Below are 20,052 nucleotides of genomic sequence, written 5' to 3'. Positions count from 1 at the left end.
TGCACGGATGATCTTGATGTTTGTGTTGTTTTTAGGCCTTTTGTAAGACTCAGATAGCTTATGATGTACAGTTATGCTTTAAGAATTCCACAACAAATGCAAAAACTTTCTGTTGCCTACATGTTTTTTTTGTTTTTTTTTTGCTTCTATGTTGACTTCTCGTACGTGTGTTTGTGAGAGCGCCCCAAGTGGGCTCCGTCTAATTCTATCTCTACATCAGAGGGACCACACAAATTAATTAAGAGCTCTGATCCCAGGAGGAAACTCAAAGCAGATTAGACCCAGTCTGTACCAGCCACAGTCAAAAAAAATGGTATATGTGCAACATAAAGTTGGCAGAAAACACAGTTTAAAGGTTGTGTGTTTATAAGACCAGCAGATCTGCACATGTGCAACACTCCAAAATCTGTGTCAACGACACTTTGAGATTCAGGAAAATAATGCAGGAGTAGGGAGGGAGAGGACGCTCGTTAGATATGAAGAACACTTCATCCGATTCTCTTGATTGAGGACATACAACAGCATGAATATGGATTTCAGGAGTCGATGAATGATTTTACGATGATCCGTTTGCACACATGCAGCATGTGCAGCTGTAGTAAGTGCTTACTGCCTTACAGTAGAACAAATAAACTGAAAAGGATTTGATGCAGTGAGAGTTAAATAATCTGACACACTGAGGAGATCTAAAGTCCTTTTCTACCAGAAAAAGGGCATCTATCTAAAATTGAAGATTATTTCATACACAATTTGAAGAAATAAAACACACCAGAATGAAGTAGTGCTGTCCTTGAACTCCAAACTCTTCAGGACCAGAGTTTGTGACCGTTTCCATAGCAACATCATTGTCATATGGTATTTAACAATGCAAATAAGCCGCAGCAAAGAGGCGAGTTTTGGGGAGAAAAAGCCCATCACACATGATTTTGAGCTGCTGTAACGAGTGAATTTCCCCAGCGGGGATCAATAAAGTTTCATCTCATCTCAGTCACTTCTTCTGCTTAGAACAATTAAGAAGTCAGTCATTAAAAAAAAAAAAAAAGATTTAAAAATCCTCCTAAATAGTTAAGGGGGAGGGGAGAGGAGGGGTCTTCTATGTTGAGTCAGCTAGTGCCCATGTTTGATAGTGCTTCTCTTCTTCACAGTCAGCTCATGTGGAGCAGAGGGTGATGCTGACCCCCTCTCCGATCCAGCAGGCGGGGAACAGCTCCTGGGTGAAGGCACAGTGGAAGGCGTGGAGCCTGGTCTGCCCGTCTCCGTAGTAAGTGAGCGTCCCCGCCTCGTAGTCCAGCAGCATGCCGATGCGGCTGTGCTGGGAGTGGCCGGCCACCGTCTCCCGCCGGCCGTTGTGCCAGGCGCTGAGCTGCCGCTCGTCCAGCTGCAGGCTCCAGGACAGTTCATTCATACCCACCATGCACCTCTTGCCCTTCTCCTTCCTCGGGATGGTCTCGTAGGTCACCTGGGGAGAGGATGTGAGTGAGATGTAGACTCTGATCAAAGGGTGTACGTGCGCTAGACAAGTCCCAACACAGGAAACGTTTCTGTCCAATTAAAAGCTAAGAAGATTTGTGAGTTGTTGGTTGAAATCAATAGATATTTATTAGAATATTTATCTGATAACATATAAGACAATATAGCAAATGCAGCCATGCTAGCGGCTCCATGAGGCAGCAGTTCATCAACTTTTATTAGTTATTATTAATAGTTATTTTCAGACACTGTGTGAAATCATTCAAATCATAGCTGTTCAAATTCTCAGCTAATGTTTCTGAATATCTCAAAACAACAACAGTGTGTAATGGCAGCGTGCAGAGCTTCTTTACCCCGAGGTAGGCCCACGGCTTGGACACCTCCAGCTCCCAGTAGTGTTGTCCGTGTGTGAAGCCCTGAAAGCAGAGCACCTGCCAGGTGTGGTCGAAGCGCGCTTCATGGGCGGGGACGGGGCGCGGCCCGGAGGTCAGGTGCTCCGCCCTCCTGTTCTCCTGGGACAGAAACAGGTGCCCGTTGGCCGTGCGAGGGTCGAAGGTCAGAGAGCATCGGTCTGTAATGAGGAAGAGAGGAAGCAGACACCGTTAACGCAGGTCTTTTTTTATTTTTTGTTCCCTTTTTCTCTTATTTTTTATGATCACAGGAATAACAATAAAGCACTGTGTGACCTCTGCTGTCCTCTGACTTATAATCACAAGAAGCACAGAATCAGGTAAACACATTACTGAAAAAAATGCAGGACTTACAAGCACTGAGGCCTTCCTTCCCTCCAGGGTGGCACGGAGCAGCCGGACTGGGAACCACAGCGAGGATCGGCCTCTTGTCCTGAGGAGAACCTGGAGACCGACGTGAGAACACACAGCAAAGTGAGGAACGACCTACAGCAAAACAACTTTCTACACAGAGATCATCTTTCCCGGAGGCCGCTTACCTTCTTTGTCCTGACCCACAGCGGTGCTCACAGCTTTCTCCAAGTCCTCAGACACCATCTTGGAGACTCGGGACAGGACATCTGTGACGCCATTTAACCGCTCCTGCAGGTTGGGCGGTATGTCTGTGGGGATCTCCTCGAAACGTGGAACTTCTACCAGCATTGATTCCTGTGAAGAGAGACGCATCGCAAAGAGGAGCTTGATGATTTGGCAGTTGATGACTTTTTTTAGTTTGATGAATGGTTTAAAGGGGAATTCCACCAATTTTTCACACCAAACTCTGGTTGGTTATTAACTTACAGGCTACAGCTAAGCGATACAACTCTCTTAACATATTTATTTGGATTAAATAATGCCTCTACCTGCTTGGCCATCATATCCACATGATTTGTTACCTATAGTACCTGTATCCAAAACATCGTCATATTTTATTATTATACTGGAGTCCAGTTCAAGCAAACAGTAGATATTCCTGAAACAAGCGACTTGCTCATTCAGGTTGTTTTATACAGTCAGCTGCTCTGGTAACTAACCCTGCTTCTTGTTCTGTGTGTAGCAGGTGACTCACAACAAAGAAATGTTGATGTCATGCCCTCTACATATTAATATTTCCTGCATAAACATGCCGTCAAAGCGGCAAAAAAAAAAACCGAATCCCCTAAATTTCACACGAGTGCCTTTCAAAGTTGGATGAAGAAGTGAGAAAAGATGGTTACACATCAACGCAGTCGAGACAGTCAGACAACAAACAAACAAACACGGGCTAATAATCCTGCTTTTGCTGCCATCTAGCATTAGAATTATTAACCTTGTTGAATGCTCTACCCCCACTGCTGGGTGTGGTCAGAAGTGCAACACAGTTAAAAAAAAGCTCCACATAAAGTGGCCACGTCTTCGTTGTGAGGCACCTACGGAACAAAACAGAACCAGACCCGTCATTTTGTGTCTTTTTTGTGCTTATTCAGGCAAAACTTGTTTGTGAATGTAATATTTTTTAGTCCATAGGTGTCCATATGTGTGAAAGAGGTTTTCCTCACTGTAACCATTCCATCTGTTCATACTGACTATTATTATTATTATACAGGCTTTTTAGCATCAAATTTCCTCAGACAGTGTTTCCCTGTTGAGCTGCGGTGGAAGTATAGTAACAAAGAGGGACTTTGGCACTAAAAAGACTGTAACGTTGAAAGATATCTACTTGATTTGACTCATTTGGACGACTGAAACTTCATATTAGCTTCAGATAAACCCATCACTTACATTCTAAGTGCATTATGAAGGGATCTTCTAATGGTCAGTGTGAACAGGAGGAATGATTACGGCAAGAAAAACCTAATTCACTGTTCATTTGGGCTCCCGACTGTTGTTTTAATGCAGATATGAACAACTGTGAACCCGTACTTTAATGTCAGACGGACACCTTGCAAATGAAGGTCCTGATTTAAGGACTGTGTAAAATCAAAGCCATGTCACTCGTGTTAAGGACAGAAATAAATAGGTGCATCCTCACAGTGTGATTTGGCCAATGGGATGAAATTTGGAGAGCACAGCTAAACAATAGACCGCTGCAACGTCTTTCTAAAGCGGTCACTTCTCCTCTGCTTTCTGGTCAGTCCCGGCTTACTGCGATATAAAAAGAAACCTTGCAGTGCATCATTTTCTATTTGAGTCAAGCATAAAGTCAGACGTTCGAACCTTGATAAGCTCTGTATCAGGGAGGGTATGCAGCGCTGCTATCTGGCCTTGGCTCTCTGTGAGTTTCTGAGCGCGCTCCTCTAGTTCAGCTAGCCGTGCCTCCGCCTCAGAGATGGCGGCCTCTTTCTGCTCCTCGATGAAGAGCTCTGTCGTCTCCTGCTTCTCAGACAGTACTTTTATCAGGGTGGAGAACTTGACATTCACCCAGGTAGAAGTCTGCTGAAGAGTCACCTGTTGATAAAAAATACAGAATTATATACCTGCTATGAGGAATTTGGGAACACGTGTTAAATGGTGTCCTATCCTCTTTGTTTCTGGTCTTTTTTTTCTGTATCAAGCTTCATAGTTTTCTCAGCGGCTGCTTTGCCAGTGAAGACCTGAGAATTTCTTGTAAATGCGTTACAAGTCTTGTGGGTGTGCGAGATGAATAATCAATCGACAGATTTCCGTTAAAATTGGCTTTTACTGTGAGACAGCTGCAGGAAATGCTGCACTGTGCCAATGTGGTTAGCCACCGACAGTTAGCACCGCTCGCCTTCATTTTCACTTGGACCAGTTTGAAACATAGTTAGACATGACTCTGTGCTAGACAGCATCTTTCCCCGACTTTGACATCTTTCGATGTCAAGTAACTGACATGTCGGGAAAGTCAGTTTGTTTGAAGTGTGGTAAAGCTGTGGGTTACTTCCACACAGAGAATGGAGTCATCTGGAGTTTACCTTAGCTTGGTTGATATTCTCGGCCAACTCGTTGATACTTTTCGCCGTCTCTTCAATGAGTTTCCCCACCTCCTTACTCTTCCTTTCCAGCAGCAGCTGTAAAGGAAACGCAGCTAGTTGAGACAGTATTTTGTCATCACAATCTTACCATCTTTGATGTGGGAGTAAACTACGAGGACAATCTATATTGCTCTGCCAACTGGTGACATAACTAGTGACATTCTGTTACTGTACCTCTTGATTTTCCCTCTCCACCTCCAACAAGACCTTATCATGGTTTACGCACTCAGTGATACCACATTCGCAGCACACAGACATCTTGTCCTGCTTGCAGTAATAAACCAGAGGCTTTTTATGGCGATCACACAGCAGCATGGCTCTCGCACCTTCGCTGCCCCTCATGTGTGGCTCTCTGCAGGAGGGGCCGGTGCTGTTTGCAGCCTCAGTCAGGACTGACAGGGACACATTACGCTTGAGAACGGGCCTGGTGGGAAACTTCTCATTGCAGATGGGACAATGAGGTCCAATGTCAGACTTGCTCTTTGTGTCCCAGTGGATAGTAATGCACATTTGACAGAAGGTGTGTCCGCAGGGGATGGTTACAGGGACTCGGAACCGATCCAGGCATATGACACAAGTCAGGTTTAAATTGTGGGTCTCCATCTCTGAAGAAAGAGCAGACATCTCTCTGGAAAAAGAAGAGGAAATAAGAGTCTGGTCATGATGTGATACAAGATGACAGTAATTGTACTTTAGCTGTCAAATCAAATCTATATTAAGAGGTTGATTTATTAATTTTCAGCCTTCAATGGTAATACTGTTTCTCAGAAGGGCAGATGAACGTTTTAATCCTTACATACTATTCAGGTCAAATTTGACCCATTTTGATATTTGAAAGCAATAGAAACATCCTAAATTAAATTCTTTAAGCCTGAAATTTTATGACTTTTCCTAAAAAAGTAATGTTTTTTTGCAGTTTGTTTGTTTGAAATTTGCACACCAGTTTATTGTTTTGGTTTATGACTAATACACTTAATAGAGTTGATTGTGTAGTTTAACAGGATAGGAGAGCATGTGGTTTACAGGCAGTGTTGATTGGTGGTTTTAATGGTTATAATGAAACCTACCATTCGAAAATGTTGTTGCATCCTTCACTTTCAATAAAATTCATAGAAATAATTATGTCTGTCATGTTCTCTTGTATTAGATCACATGAGATCATAAAATAGTCTGATTGTGAATGTTTTCTCTATAAATGAATAGTATCAAACCTAAAGAAAACACTCTCTGCTCTCTGGAACATTAATGAAGGATCAATCATCCATTTAATAATCACTGATAAGATATCTATGGATGCAAAATACATTTATAGTTTAAATTTTGGTATAGGGACTAATTATAAAGGGTCAAAAATGACCTGCTCCATACTGTGAAGGGTCAAAATATGAACAGTATTTAAGAGTTAAACTGCCCTAATTTTTGATTGTGCCAGTAAACCGGCTGTGCAACAACAAAGCATCAGCAACACAAGGCTCAGTTAGCTTCCACACATCATATTAGCAAAGTGCAATGAAAAGCTAACGTTTGCTAACGTTAGCTGGCCCTCTTTGGGGATACTTAATTGTCAAAATATTACAACGGTCTAGTGATTTAACTATAAATAAACGCACGATTTTACGGTCTCTGCCTTGACATAACACAAAAAAGACACAATATGAATTCTTACCACTTCAGCAGTGACATTCATGCAGAGCATCTGACTGAGAGCACTGAAGCTTCCCTGATGACGACACACGCAAGAGTGCTGCCTTCACGGCCTGTCAGGAAAGTCGATAGACGCAAAAAGGCTGCCTTCACGGCCTGTCAGGAAAGTCGACAGACGCAAAAATGCTGCCTTCATGAACTGTCAGGAAAGTCGACAGACGCACAGAGATGACTCTCCAACACGACTGGATCAGGACTACACTAAACACAATGCTATTGTTATAGTAATTAAAAGTGTTGACATTACATTTAAATAATTTATACATTATATATATCTATATATAAGTATAATTTATTATTTAAATAATGACATTCACTATTTGCCATAACCCATTCGCTACACTGTAACATTATTACTTACTAACTAACTAACTTATCTTGTTTGGTTTAACACCAACAAAATTAACTATTACTAACTATACTAACTATTTTTTTTAATTGCTGTACGATAAATGTGTACAAAAACTACCTTTAAGGTATGGTCTAATAATATCAATTAAAAACACAACATGATGTATGTTACTATTATTGTCTGCTGGTACTGTCAGTCACTAAAACAAGCCATTTAAAGCGCACGGACTCGTTTTCTACCTCACGGCCACCGTACAATTGAAAAAAGGCATCACTCCAAGATGGCGTTGCGCACGGTGTGCACCGCTGTCCTGAGAAATGGGACAGATTTAGGGGTCAACAATGCGAGGACATTTGTCACAACAGGTATTGTTACGATAAAGCAAAAATGATTTTGGGTTCACTTGTATGAGTGTTGTGCCTGGGCCTCAGTAGCTACTGCATGTACCGTTACAGGGTGTTAGCTGACAGATACATGCGCGCATCTTCTCTCTCACCAAACTCCAGAGAAAAATCTTATAATGTAATGAACTGATCGGCCAAGCGAAACATTTCTTAAGAACAAGACTCGAGGCCCAGCACTGATACTAATTTATATGGTATCAGACACCACTGAGAAGAAAATAGCATTTTATTGTGAGCACTGTTGGTTTGAGGAATCAGCAGTACAACCAAATATGAACGGTGGTTGTCAAATCTGGACTAGATTGTTATAATTAAGATTTGACAAGTCTAAGTATAGTGGTTTTTGATGTGGATCTGGTCTAGTGAAATCACCTTTTCGTGTTTTCATACGCAAAATAAAGGTTTCACAAATCTGAAAATGGGTGTAAACAGCGTTAAGGCTTTTTGCTACAATGTTTAACACTTTTTCACAAGTGTAAATGGTGAAAAATTTAGAATCAGCTGCTAAATCTAATTATTTATGTTTCCCTTAACCCCAAATTGGAAGCTAACGTCAGCGTCGTATGTAAAATGAGCACATTTGTGAATGGGGTTTTGCATGTACAGAGGATACACTTGTCAGCCCAGCCTGCTAACACTGACCTCAAAAGGTCAAGTTTTGTAATACCAGTTGAATTTAATTGATTTTCAGCTTAGCATACTACTAATCACTGTAAGATGTATTAGCTGCTGAGTATGGATAACCTCAATAAATTCAAATGTCTCTAAATTTATGTATGACAGCAGGAATAAACAGACAACATTACAAAGAATGTGTAGTATGTTAACTTACTATCTGTTGGGGATGTTTCCACATGACAGCATTCCTCTGTCGACGGACTCCTCCATTGGGTCCAATGCCAAATGAGGAGATTGATGTTGAAAACCTGGAATCATTAGAGAAATATCGCAGCTACACTCGTTACTTCAGACAAGCTGAACAGGCGAAGAACAGCCCGGCCTGGTGGAGGACCTACAAAGGCTACGTGGAAAAAGCAAATCCTGAGCATGGTGAGAAACAGAAGAAGGAAGCTGTTGAAAATTAGCGATATATCCTTTGTCAAAGCATTTGTGTCTTGTGATAGTTGAAACCTTTGTGAAGAAGTTGTGTCTTGTCGCAGGCGCGGAGCCAGTGGACATAGGACTGCCTTACTGTCGACCCTGCAGGACCAAAGAGGTGAAGGAGAGGAGGCAGGTGATGAAGGAGAACAAGAAGAATGCCGAGCTGGAGAGGACTTCTCGTCTGCGTACATGTAAGCTCGCCCACGCAAATCTTGCAGGAAATCCTTGAACTTAAAACTAAAAATGTGATAAATTAGTAATTCAGCTACTTTATGTAACATCTTTACTTTCTCTCTTTCTCCCCAGTTAAGATTCCTCTGGATCGAGTGCAGGAAACCTGGGAGAAGAGCAGCGGTCCATTTCATATAAAGAGACTGGCTGAACACTACGGCGTCTTCAGAGATCTCTTCCCCATGGCCTATTTTCTACCTCAAATCTCACTGCGGATCAGCTACAGCCAGGACAACAGTGGTCAAGTGCATTATGGGAATCGGCTGACACCGACTGAAGTATGTTAAAGGAACAGGATTCTTAAATTGTCTCAGTCTAGTTTTGCAAATTTTTAGGGACAACACCTTTCTGCCTCTTCTGGCTTTTTCTGCCTATATTGCAATTTCTTCACTTATCTTTTCATCTTTTTGCCCCCTACCCACATTTATGTGTCTTCTCTGACTGGACTTTTTTTTTCTGTAGGCAGCGTCTGCCCCCCAGATCAGCTTTGATGCAGAGGAGGGCTCCCTGTGGACCCTTCTGCTCACCTGTCCAGGTTAGGCTGGTGTAGTAGAGAACATCATCTTTAAAGGATAAGGCTGTTGATTTTCTATATTTTTCTTTTTATCAACAAAGCTCATGTGCAGAGCCAAACCAACAAAGACCTCATCCTACTTACAAGTATTGTGCATGTATCCAAAGCCTGATATATCTTATTCCTCTGTGCCGTAGACCTTCATTGTTGTCCAGAAACTATTAAAAACATGTCAGTGAGCCACACAGCTGCACTGGGTGACATGTTCCTTTGCCACAAAGAGTTTGGCCACGTTGTTTAGAAATGACTCCAAAGACTAACAACAGCGATCACATTTTCAGTCTCAGGAGAGAAGTTCCTGACTTTGTACTGAAGTTCTTTGAAAAATGTATGTAGTACAAAGTCAAGAGGTTGTGCTATGTAGTGCATGCTCAGTGGCCTCCTTACACAGAACTACTCTCCTGAGACTGAAAATGTAATCGCTGCTGTTAGTCTTTGGAGCTGTTCATAATGAAGGAACATGTTACCCAGTGCAGCAGTGTGGTTCATTGATGTGTTTTAATAGTTTTTGGACAACAATACTTGCTAGTAGATCAGTTCTTTGTTGGTTTGGCCCTGCACATGAGATTTGTTGACGAAAAGAAATATATAGAAAATCACCAGCCTTATCCCTTAACAGGAGACACTTTCTCTACCACAAGATTATTATGTTACCATCTTTGTAGGAATCAATACAGATGATTGATGGATCCTCCATAATAAAGATAATATCTTTTTCAGATGAGCATCTTCTGGATAATGAGGCAGAATACATGCACTGGCTGGTGTAAGTACTTCAAGTCAACTTAACATGACTTAAACCTGACCAAAGCACTTGTTTGTACACCTCATAGTGTCCAGTGTTAGGACTTCAGTGACTTCCAACACATGTGATTATAAAGGCAAAACTACACTCATTTGGTCTCACTTGATTCTGAGAGTCCAGTGCTACAGCCTCACATGACCTGTGTCTCTATAGGGGCAACATACCAGGTGGAGCGGTGCAGGCTGGAGAGGAGCTGTGTAACTACCTGCCCCCCTTCCCCGCCAGAGGAACAGGCTTCCACCGCTACATTTATGTCCTCTTCAAACAGGAAGGACCCATCAACTTCCAGGAGGATGTTAGGCCATCACCGTGGTGAGCAACACATCTCTGATGTAGCATAAGTGCTCAAATAGTTGTTTTTTTTAATATTGTTATGCAGATACATTTCTTTTATATATATATATATATATATATATATATATATATATGTATACCGTGTTTTCCTCTTAATGCTTTAATGTTAGATCTTTTGGTGAATATGTTTGTGGGTTTTGAGGTTCACATTTTGCCAATTGCAGCTTTAACAAGGATATAAAAATAGAAAACAATCCACAAAGAGGACTTTTTTTTGTCTAAAACCGAGTTTTCAAGCATAAGTTTGTATTTGTATTAGTGAAAGTTATGAAATCCTTCAGTGTTAAAAAAACTTGACATTGACTTGTGTGTTAGTTCATGTTTGATACAGACACAAACACTCTAAACAAGTGTTACCTCTCTCCTCCTCAGCCATTCACTGGTGGATCGCACATTTAAGACGTTGGATTTCTACAGGAAGCACCAGGACAACATGACACCTGCGGGCCTGGCGTTCTTCCAGTGCCAGTGGGATGAGTCTGTCACCAACACTTTTCACAACACGCTCAGTGAGTTACACTAATACTCACAAAAAGGAAACACAGTGCAAGTTTAGTCTTGTGAGATTTAAAAATAAATGTTCAACAAACAGCGTACCTCATCCTTCCTAGATTTCCTAGACGATCTGAGTTGGGAAAAAACTGGTTTGTGTGACAACTACCTGTCTAAATAATTAAGTCTGTCTGTTTTATCTTCTCCCCTGCAGACATGAGGGAGCCGGTGTTTGAGTTTATCCGGCCTCCGGTGTACCACCCTACGCAGGTCAAGTTCCCTAATGGACAGCCCTTACGCTACCTGGACAGATACAGAGATGGAAAGGAGCACACCTATGGCATATATTGATTATAAGACACACTAGCAGAGTTGCAAAAAATCTGTAACACATTTTCTTGCAAATGTGAAATCATGTTCAGCATATTTATGTTAAAATAATAAAGAATTTTTAGCATTCACATCAATTAAAGGTCTCCTTTTGTATGTCTGTTTTGGAGATTTTTTAAAAAACGTTGAGGTGAAAGATAAAGTTAATACTATAGGGGATCTGGATTTAAGATTTTTTTTTAAATGACATAAAGGACAATCATATTTTTTTGGCACGTGTATTCCATGAATATTTACTGCTATTGGTACTTTGATGCAGATTCAAATGCTGATGAGAAAACATTTAGTATTTTTGAAATAATCATTTAATAATTTCGAGGAGTGTGTGTCCTTATGTGAGTTATGTGCTCCAAATGCTTTTTATTGCAACATTCAACATGTCGACTCATCCAAACGTGTTGAAAATTGACACCAAAAACAGCAAGTGTTATATGAACGTCTTCAATTTTAAATCTTGATCTTTTTGTTCATTTTCTTATCATTACAAGAATTTTGTCTTGTTTGCCTTTTTCTCATCGAACACAAGGCAGATCACTGGTTTCTCTTCATACAGGGTTTTTGGGCAATAAGGGTTTTTTCAGACATGGATAATATTCAAGATTCAGATTCAACTCATGGCCCTTACTTTAAATTTCAGGTTTTACCCTCTGGTAAAGGGTTCAGGCTGCCTTGGTGTAAGATAAACTGCTACAAGCACTTAATTTACTGTACTGTATGCCTATGGCAGTTAACACCGAAAGGCAATGTGTTGTTAGCAGCAGGTGTCGTGGAATATACCTTAGATGCCATGTGTTTGGGATGAGTAGATTGCAGTTGTGGAAAAAGTACTTAGATCCTTGAGTAAAAGTCCTGCATTCAACATCCCAACAACTATTACCAACAAAAAGTATTTAAAGAATCAAAAGTACAATATTCTTATTCAGAATTGTCCCTTTCAGGGTTTCAAACACATCATATATATATATATATATATATATATATATATATATATATATAATGGATTATTATTATTATTATTATTATTGTTGTTGATGTGTGCAAATGTGAGCAGCATTCTAATATAGCTTATTAAGGTGGAGCTCATTTGAATTATTTTATTCATCGAGATGTTGTAGTGATTTGGCCTCAGTTTTGAATGTGTGCTCTAAATTTTTCAAACCACCAGATGTCACTGTGCTTGCTGAGTTTAAAGCACTGAAGCTTTATAGGACGGGTTCACAGTTATGCAAGTGTGTCTTAAAACGTCAGTCAGTGAAAGAGGTTTTCCTCGCTGTAATCATTCCTCCTGTTTATACTGGCTATTAAAAGATTTCCTTCAAATGTGCTTTCAATGCAAGTGATGGGGGCCAAAGTCCACATTGTGTCCACACAGTCATGTTGTGCAAAAATGTATTTAAAAGTTGACGTGAAGCTTATATGAGGCTTCAGCAGTCTGAGTTAGTTATATCAAGTGGATATCTGACACATTTACACTCTTTTTAGCATCAAATTCCCTCTTTGTGTTTCCTTAGATACTGTTTCCCTGTTGAGCTGCGGTGGAAGTATAGTAACAAAAAGAGGGACTTTGACACTAAAAAGACTGTAATGTTGAAAGATATCTACTTGATTTGACTCATTTGGACGCTGGAGCTTCATATTAGCTTCAGATAAACTTTTTAATACATTTTGCACAGAAGGAGTACTGTGGATTTTGTCCCCTATCACTTACATTGTAAGTGTATCATGAAGGGATCTTCTATGAAGCCCTGAAAGTCCCTACAGGCGGTATTTTTTTATCTTTATCAAGATAAAATCTTGTGCGCACAAGATTTTATCTTGTGGGAACAGGTTAATATCTGTTCAGTAAAGGCGTGATAGGCCTATGCTTTGAAGACCATAGGGGTAAGTTGCAAGTGGTATATTTTTATCTTGTGCCCACAAGACAACCACAAACAGCATAGCTTACATACAGCATACTGCTGCATTGCTTTGTCCTCCTTCAACCTGAGCAGTACCAGAATAACTGCGACAAAACATTATTATACGTCTGTGATATATATAAAGTAATTCTAGATTGTTTTTCTGTTATTAGGACTGAGGCTGTATTTATCAAGCTTTTGTGTTCATATTTAATCTGCTCTAACATGTGCAATATCTGTATCAGTGCGATCAAAGCTTGATTCATCACTATTGCAAAGCTGTATGTTCCACATTACAATTACATTATTAAAATTACATACATACAAACATCTCTCCTCTCACGGAATATCTCTGTCTGAACACCACCTTCTGAGACTCCTAAAAGGTTCGGTGATCAATGATCAGCCTATCACTGCAACAAGCACAGTCTCCTATAGCTTTAAGCCTAGATTGTGGAACAACTAGCAGACCTTGATCAGAGTACCTTCGAGACCTGCTGGTGACATAGGGCTGCAGTAGATCTGTAATGATGCAGGTGCCTGACGATGCAGAGCTCTACAGGTGATCATAAGAACTTTGAATTGGATTCTGAATTTGATGAGGAGCCAGTGAAGAGCAATCAGAATCCATGTCACATGAGACCTTTTGGAGGACCTGGTCAAGAGTTCAACAGCAGCATTTTGGACCACTTGTAAACCATCCAGGGATGTTTTGCTGAGGCAGGTGAAAAGGGAGTTATAGTACTCAAGTCGGGATAAAAGCGTGAATTAGCATTTCCATCTCCGCTTGAGACACAGATCATTTTCTCATTAAATTTGAAGCATCACTGGCCTGTCCTATTAATATCAGCACAGATGTATTTACCACTCGACACATTGGTCTGTCTACTTTACCTGCACTTGGTCAGCAGTTGCCTGAGGTCTCTGCTCCTTTCACAGTAGAGACTGTTGAAAATATCACTAGTGACTTCAATGCGGCCCTCTGGTTTCAGTGGTCTCCTAGATTCAGTTGCACCTTACTACCAAAACTAGGTGCTTAAATAGGTCTACATCAAGTTTTTTTTACCTCTCTTGACACAAATGTTAACTGAAAGACAAGCGTGCTTTATCTACTGTGAAAGCAGCATATTTCTTAAGATTTCTCTTTGACACTGTAGCTAAACTTTCTAAAAAGCAGCATTCTATCAGCTGCTCACCTATCACAGCTCATGAGTTTCTAGAGACTCTATAGTTGTGTCTCAACAACTCAATCAATTATGTATATGAAGCCTTTTACACCAGTTCTAGCCTCCCTACATTGGCATCCTATCCATGTTAGATCAGACTTGCTTCTGATGACTTGTAAAATCCTAAATGGGCATGCCCCATCATACCTGTCTGATTTCCTTAAACCTTATTTTCCATCTCAAACTCTCTCCTCTCAAAATGCAGGGCTCCTGTGTGTCCCTACAGTTAAAAAGAGATCAGCAGGCGGCAGGGCCTTTTTCCTAGCAGGCCCGGCTTTTATGAAAAAATCTCCCTGCTGATGTCAGACAGTCTGAGTCTGTTGAGTTCTTTCAGTCTAAACCTGAAACTCATCTTTTTGCCTTAACTTTCAATTGTTCGCCTTTGATTGATTACTTTATGACTTTGCACTGTACAGTGGGTTGGTCTCAGTCATAATGAAATTATCAAGCCCTACTAATTATTCACCTTATCTGTCCTGCTGCCGAGATTATCGATTATTGCAGCTGTTCTGGTGAACACTGCACCTCTCTTATCTTTGTTTGTTTGTTGTCCACAAGCACATGAGCACGTGGGCTGGTTCTTCATCCTGCAGGAGATTCAGCCTCTCTCTCTCTCCTGCGTGAAGGCTGTCCTTATCTCTCTCTCTCCCCTACGTGTGTGGTTTCTTGTCTCTCCTCCTCAGTGTGTGTAAATATTGTGATGTGAATCTCCCCTGTGTGCATGTTTTGACTTTTCCCAGGTCTCCGTGGTGATGGAGGTCGCATGGCATGGCTCGGGTCCTATTCTGTTTTTGGCAGCACCTGGAAGCTGCTTGGCGTCCCCTTGATCACATTCTTCATATATATATATATATATACATATTATGAATGTGACCGAATCCATTATTATATTTCTCATCCTGTGTGTCCATACAGGATGAGAAATTTGTCTTTCTTGTTCTATTCTATACACACATCAATTGCATGTCTGTCTGTCCTGGAAGAATGAGCTCTCCTCTGTTGCTCATCCTGAAGTACGTCCATTTTTATACTCTTTAAAGGGTGATTTTTTAGGAATTTTTCCTTATTCGAAACAAGGGTCTTAGGACAGGGGATGTTGTATTGCTGCTGAGGCCTATTTGTGATTTGTGATATTGGGGTATACAAATAAAATTGACTAAATTGATTGACTGACTAGGTCTCCTCTGGAGCTCTCCCAAATATTCCCAAGATAGGATTAAAAATGCATCATTGAGAATTTTGGGCCAGTGAAGAGTGATTTCCTACTTTGAGAAGCTTGATAAAGATGGCCCCAGATCTATAGCACAGTGAAGCCCAAGTGGACTAGAAAGTACTGTACAGTACAATCAGAACTTTTCAGACTTGTGCTTCATGTACCAGCTCAATGAAAAGACAAAATCTTAAGACAGGGAGAGAGGGTGGAACTGAAAAAAAAGTTCACTCTTTTACAAAGAATTTCACCAAAATAAAGCTCTAATACAAACATGTCTTGGTTTGAGTCTTTGTAATTCTTTACATCTCTTTAAAGGTTATTTGAAATTAGATCCAGAGTTTTGGGAAGTTTTTATGTTTCAAATTAACTGTATAATGGTTATATATAAGATTATAAAACTTTTTAGATGACCCATCTCAGGTACAGAGCCTCACAAAAATACTGAATACCAAGTGCTGAATTGTGGGCTTTGTCTTGTACTTAGATTGTGATTAGAAGCTTTCTGTTAAGATTTTGTAGTTGTCATCCTCTCAGTTACATCCATTATTGCTTCCACAGCTGTCTAAAGAGGAGATATATCTTACACATTTTCTTCCATTTTTCTTTTTTATGGATCTTTTTTTAGTGTTTGGGCCTTATGTGACATTGAATTAAATATTAGACTTGCTGTTTAACCTATATCCAAACCAAAAATATTTATAAAATAAATAAATCAGAGCTTTATAATTTGCTAAATTGTGATACATTCTTGTCACAGGAAAGGCTGAATCTCAACTAGCACTGAGTCCTCTGAAGAGAGAACCAATTAGCACTGATCAGTAATAGCTGTGCCACCTGCACAGGTGCTTTTTTATACCTTGCATGCGGCACAGGTAGCATTTCCTCTTTGTGACTGGAGTAATGGAAGCTGTTCAGGCCTTGCTTCTCGTTGTGCTGACTGTTTGGCTTACTAAAGGTTTTTATATTCTTTCTGTTTAAAGCTTGTGTTTAAGAAATTGTTGATTATGTGATTTCAGACAAAATATTTCAGCTACTAGAGTATGTTTTGGCAAAACTTTAGAAAAATGTTTGATTCCTGAAACAACATCATTTAGCTGTAACAAATTTGCGTGTGCCATTCAACAACATGATGTAATCAATGGCAAGTGTACTGCCCACAGGGTGTTGTTTGCCAGCTGGTGGCACAAGTGAAAGTCATGATAATGGGCTGAAGAGGAGAACGAGAGGTAAGAATATTACTGACAAAATCGTTTTTCAGCCATTTTCTGAGACCTAACTCTCTCTGACACTTACTTTTGTACTTTAGATCTGTCTCCCAATGATCTCGCCATAAAGAATGTCCTTGAACTTCTTAAGTCAATGGAGTCCATGTTGGAGAGTCATGCTGAAGAAGGTGAGCATGCTCTGTGAAACTTTACTGGCAAAATGCGAGTTTGTGTAGAGCCTTGGTTCTTTCCCTCATGCTGTGGTAAAGCTTTCAGTTGAATACTCTTTAATTGTCTGATATTGGGATTCCAACACCATGCCTAGTTAAAATGTACGATGTCAGGTTTACAGCTGCTGTTAACTTAAATCATGCAATTATATTTATAGTATACTTGTGTACTATCTAAGATGGAGTAAGAGCTTTATATTCTGTCATGTTGCAATAAAAGCAACTCAACTGGACTTAGTTATTTCAAACCTGCTGGGGAAAATCAAAGTCTCAGAGTAAGTCCAGACTGACACAGGTTTGAATTTCAAGTCTTCAGGCAGTGAATTCTGAGGCGTGTAGTACTGCAGTGAATCATATTCTATTTCTGAGTTCTCAATTATTTAGTAATCAAATGTCTGTCTTTCTAGTACAACTGGAAACCAATGAAGTGGAAGCTGAGGCATCAGTTGGCCACCTGAAACTTGTAAATCAGCCCCTGAACAGACCAGAAGGGCTCAAAACTGAGAGAGATCACAGTCACCTACACAACGTGACCGTGGGAGCTCTTGAAGCCGACAACGTGACCGTGTCCGACGGCAACGTGACCGTGTCCGACGGCAACGTGACCGAGAGAGATCACGGTCACCTACAAAACGTGACCGTGTCCGACGGCAACGTGACCGTGTCCGACGGCAACCTGACCGAGAGAGATCACGGTCACCTACAAAACGTGACCGTGTCCAACGACAACGTGACCGTGTCCGACGGCAACATGACCGAGAGAGATCACGGTCACCTACAAAATGTGACCGTGACCAACGACAACGTGACCGTGTCTGACGGCAACATGACCGTGTCCAACGACAACGTGACCGAGAGAGATCACGGTCACCTACAAAATGTGTCCGTGTCCGACGGCAACATGACCGTGTCCGACGGCAACGTGACCGAGAGAGATCACGGTCACCTACAAAATGTGACCGTGTCCGATGGCAACATGACCGTGTCCGACGGCAACGTGACCGAGAGAGATCACGGTCACCTACAAAATGTGACCGTGTCCGACAGCAACGTGACCGTGTCCGACAGCAACGTGACCGTGTCCGACAGCAACGTGACCGTGTCCAACGACAACGTGACCGTGACCAACGACAACGTGACCGAGAGAGATCACGGTCACCTACAAAATGTGACCGTGTCCGACGACAACGTGACCGAGAGAGATCACGGTCACCTACAAAATGTGACCGTGTCCGACGGCAACGTGACCGTGTCCGACGGCAACGTGACCGTGTCCGACAGCAACGTGACCGAGAGAGATCACGGTCACCTACAAAATGTGACCGTGTCCAACGACAACATGACCGTGTCCGACAGCAACGTGACCGAGAGAGATCACGGTCACCTACAAAATGTGACCGTGTCCAACGACAACGTGACCGTGTCCGACAGCAACGTGACCGTGACCAACGACAACGTGACCGTGTCTGACGGCAACATGACCGTGTCCAACGACAACGTGACCGAGAGAGATCACGGTCACCTACAAAATGTGTCCGATGACAACGTGACCGTGTCCGACGGCAACATGACCGTGTCCGACAGCAACGTGACCGAGAGAGATCACGGTCACCTACAAAATGTGACCGTGTCCAACGACAACATGACCGTGTCCGACAGCAACGTGACCGTGACCGACAGGACCGTGACCAACGACAACGTGACCGTGACCAACGACAACGTGACCGTGACCAACGACAACGTGACCGTGACCGACGACAACGTGACCGTGACCGACGGCAACATGACCGTGTCTGACGGCAACATGACCGTGTCCAACGACAACGTGACGGAGAGAGATCACGGTCACCTACAAAATGTGACCGTGTCCGACGACAACATGACCGTGTCCGACAGCAACGTGACCGTGACCGACAGGACCGTGACCAACGACAACGTGACCGTGACCAACGACAACGTGACCGTGTCTGACGGCAACATGACCGTGACCAACGACAACGTGACCGTGTCTGACGGCAACATGACCGTGTCCAACGACAACGTGACCGAGAGAGATCACGGTCACCTACAAAATGTGACCGTGTCCGACGACAACGTGACCGTGTCCGACGGCAACATGACCATGTCCGACAGCAACGTGACCGAGAGAGATCACGGTCACCTACAAAATGTGACCGTGTCCAACGACAACATGACCGTGTCCGACAGCAACGTGACCGTGACCGACAGGACCGTGACCAACGACAACGTGACCGTGTCCGACGGCAACGTGACCGTGTCCGACGACAACGTGACCGAGAGAGATCACGGTCACCTACAAAATGTGACCGTGTCCGACGGCAACGTGACTGTGGGAGCTCATCGTGAAGCAGACAACGTGACTGTGTCCGGCGACAACCTGGCTGTGGGAGCTCATCGTGAAGCAGACAACGTGACTGTGTCCGGCGACAACCTGGCTGTGGGAGCTCATCGTGAAGCAGACAACGTGACTGTGTCCGGCGACAACCTGGCTGAAGGAGCTCATCGTGAAGCCATTAAGAGGAGACATGCTCGTGATGCTGTTGCAACAAGACTATACAGGCGCTTCTTTTTTCATACAAATGAGGAACCAAACATTGACTCCATTGTGTCCACATCAGGGTCACACACTATCAAAAGTTGAACAGATTTAAGGAGCTATGTAAGACTTGATTTTGCATCAAGATGTTTCTACATGTATCAGATTTGTCTTTTTTAAATAAAACTTATTTGTTCCCATATGTTTCCTTTTTCTGGAGATTATTTTTTCATCTAAAGTGACAAATGCTTACTGTACATATAGCAAAACCAGGACTAACAAAACTGAATGCACTGAACAAAGTAACAGAAGCTCACATTTGGTTTTGAAACTTCATGGTAATAGTAACTCTAAGTGAATGGTATTCAGTTAAAATCCTTGGTATACAGCTGTGGGTTTTGCAGATTTGTTGTACCTCATCT

General features: G+C 41.9%; 3 protein-coding genes across 14 annotated transcripts; 2 read left to right on the top strand and 1 right to left on the bottom strand.

Moving 5' to 3' along the window:
- Positions 1-774: 774 nt before the first annotated feature.
- On the bottom strand, positions 775-8,202 carry trim65 (tripartite motif containing 65). 2 transcript variants are annotated; one of them, XM_042397008.1, is made up of 9 exons: positions 8,187-8,202; positions 6,561-6,694; positions 5,069-5,522; positions 4,835-4,930; positions 4,116-4,346; positions 2,420-2,588; positions 2,235-2,324; positions 1,824-2,041; positions 775-1,459 (listed from the first exon to the last, which is right to left on the bottom strand). In XM_042397008.1, exons 3-9 carry the CDS (start codon positions 5,516-5,518, stop codon positions 1,151-1,153), a joined length of 1,563 nt encoding a protein of 520 aa, XP_042252942.1. In that variant the 5' UTR covers positions 5,519-5,522; positions 6,561-6,694; positions 8,187-8,202; the 3' UTR covers positions 775-1,150. The 2 variants fall into 2 exon arrangements, with proteins under 2 accessions (XP_042252942.1, XP_042252941.1); XM_042397007.1 differs by lacking the exon at positions 8,187-8,202 and having other exon boundaries at positions 6,561-6,721.
- mrpl38 (mitochondrial ribosomal protein L38) lies at positions 7,187-11,372 on the top strand. Its single transcript, XM_042397009.1, has 9 exons — positions 7,187-7,315; positions 8,216-8,404; positions 8,515-8,646; positions 8,762-8,964; positions 9,149-9,221; positions 9,981-10,026; positions 10,219-10,377; positions 10,792-10,928; positions 11,126-11,372. The coding sequence occupies exons 1-9, from the start codon at positions 7,231-7,233 to the stop codon at positions 11,260-11,262; spliced, it is 1,161 nt and encodes a 386-aa protein (XP_042252943.1). The 5' UTR covers positions 7,187-7,230; the 3' UTR covers positions 11,263-11,372.
- A 5,110-nt stretch (positions 11,373-16,482) lies between these two features.
- LOC121886772 (protein PFC0760c-like) lies at positions 16,483-19,832 on the top strand. 11 transcript variants are annotated; one of them, XM_042397043.1, is made up of 7 exons: positions 16,483-16,593; positions 16,799-16,864; positions 16,945-17,031; positions 17,481-18,262; positions 18,296-18,540; positions 18,631-18,862; positions 18,905-19,832. In XM_042397043.1, exons 1-7 carry the CDS (start codon positions 16,539-16,541, stop codon positions 19,733-19,735), a joined length of 2,298 nt encoding a protein of 765 aa, XP_042252977.1. In that variant the 5' UTR covers positions 16,483-16,538; the 3' UTR covers positions 19,736-19,832. The 11 variants fall into 11 exon arrangements, with proteins under 11 accessions (XP_042252977.1, XP_042252986.1, XP_042252982.1 ...); XM_042397052.1 differs by lacking the exon at positions 18,296-18,540 and having other exon boundaries at positions 17,481-18,243; positions 18,754-18,862; XM_042397048.1 differs by having other exon boundaries at positions 17,481-18,412; positions 18,716-18,862.
- Positions 19,833-20,052: the final 220 nt, after the last annotated feature.

Source organism: Thunnus maccoyii, chromosome 20, assembly GCF_910596095.1.
Source record: "Thunnus maccoyii chromosome 20, fThuMac1.1, whole genome shotgun sequence".
NCBI classification, from domain to species: domain Eukaryota; kingdom Metazoa; phylum Chordata; class Actinopteri; order Scombriformes; family Scombridae; genus Thunnus; species Thunnus maccoyii.
Note: the sequence above shows the minus strand (reverse complement) of the source record. Positions and strands in the feature narration are given on the sequence as shown.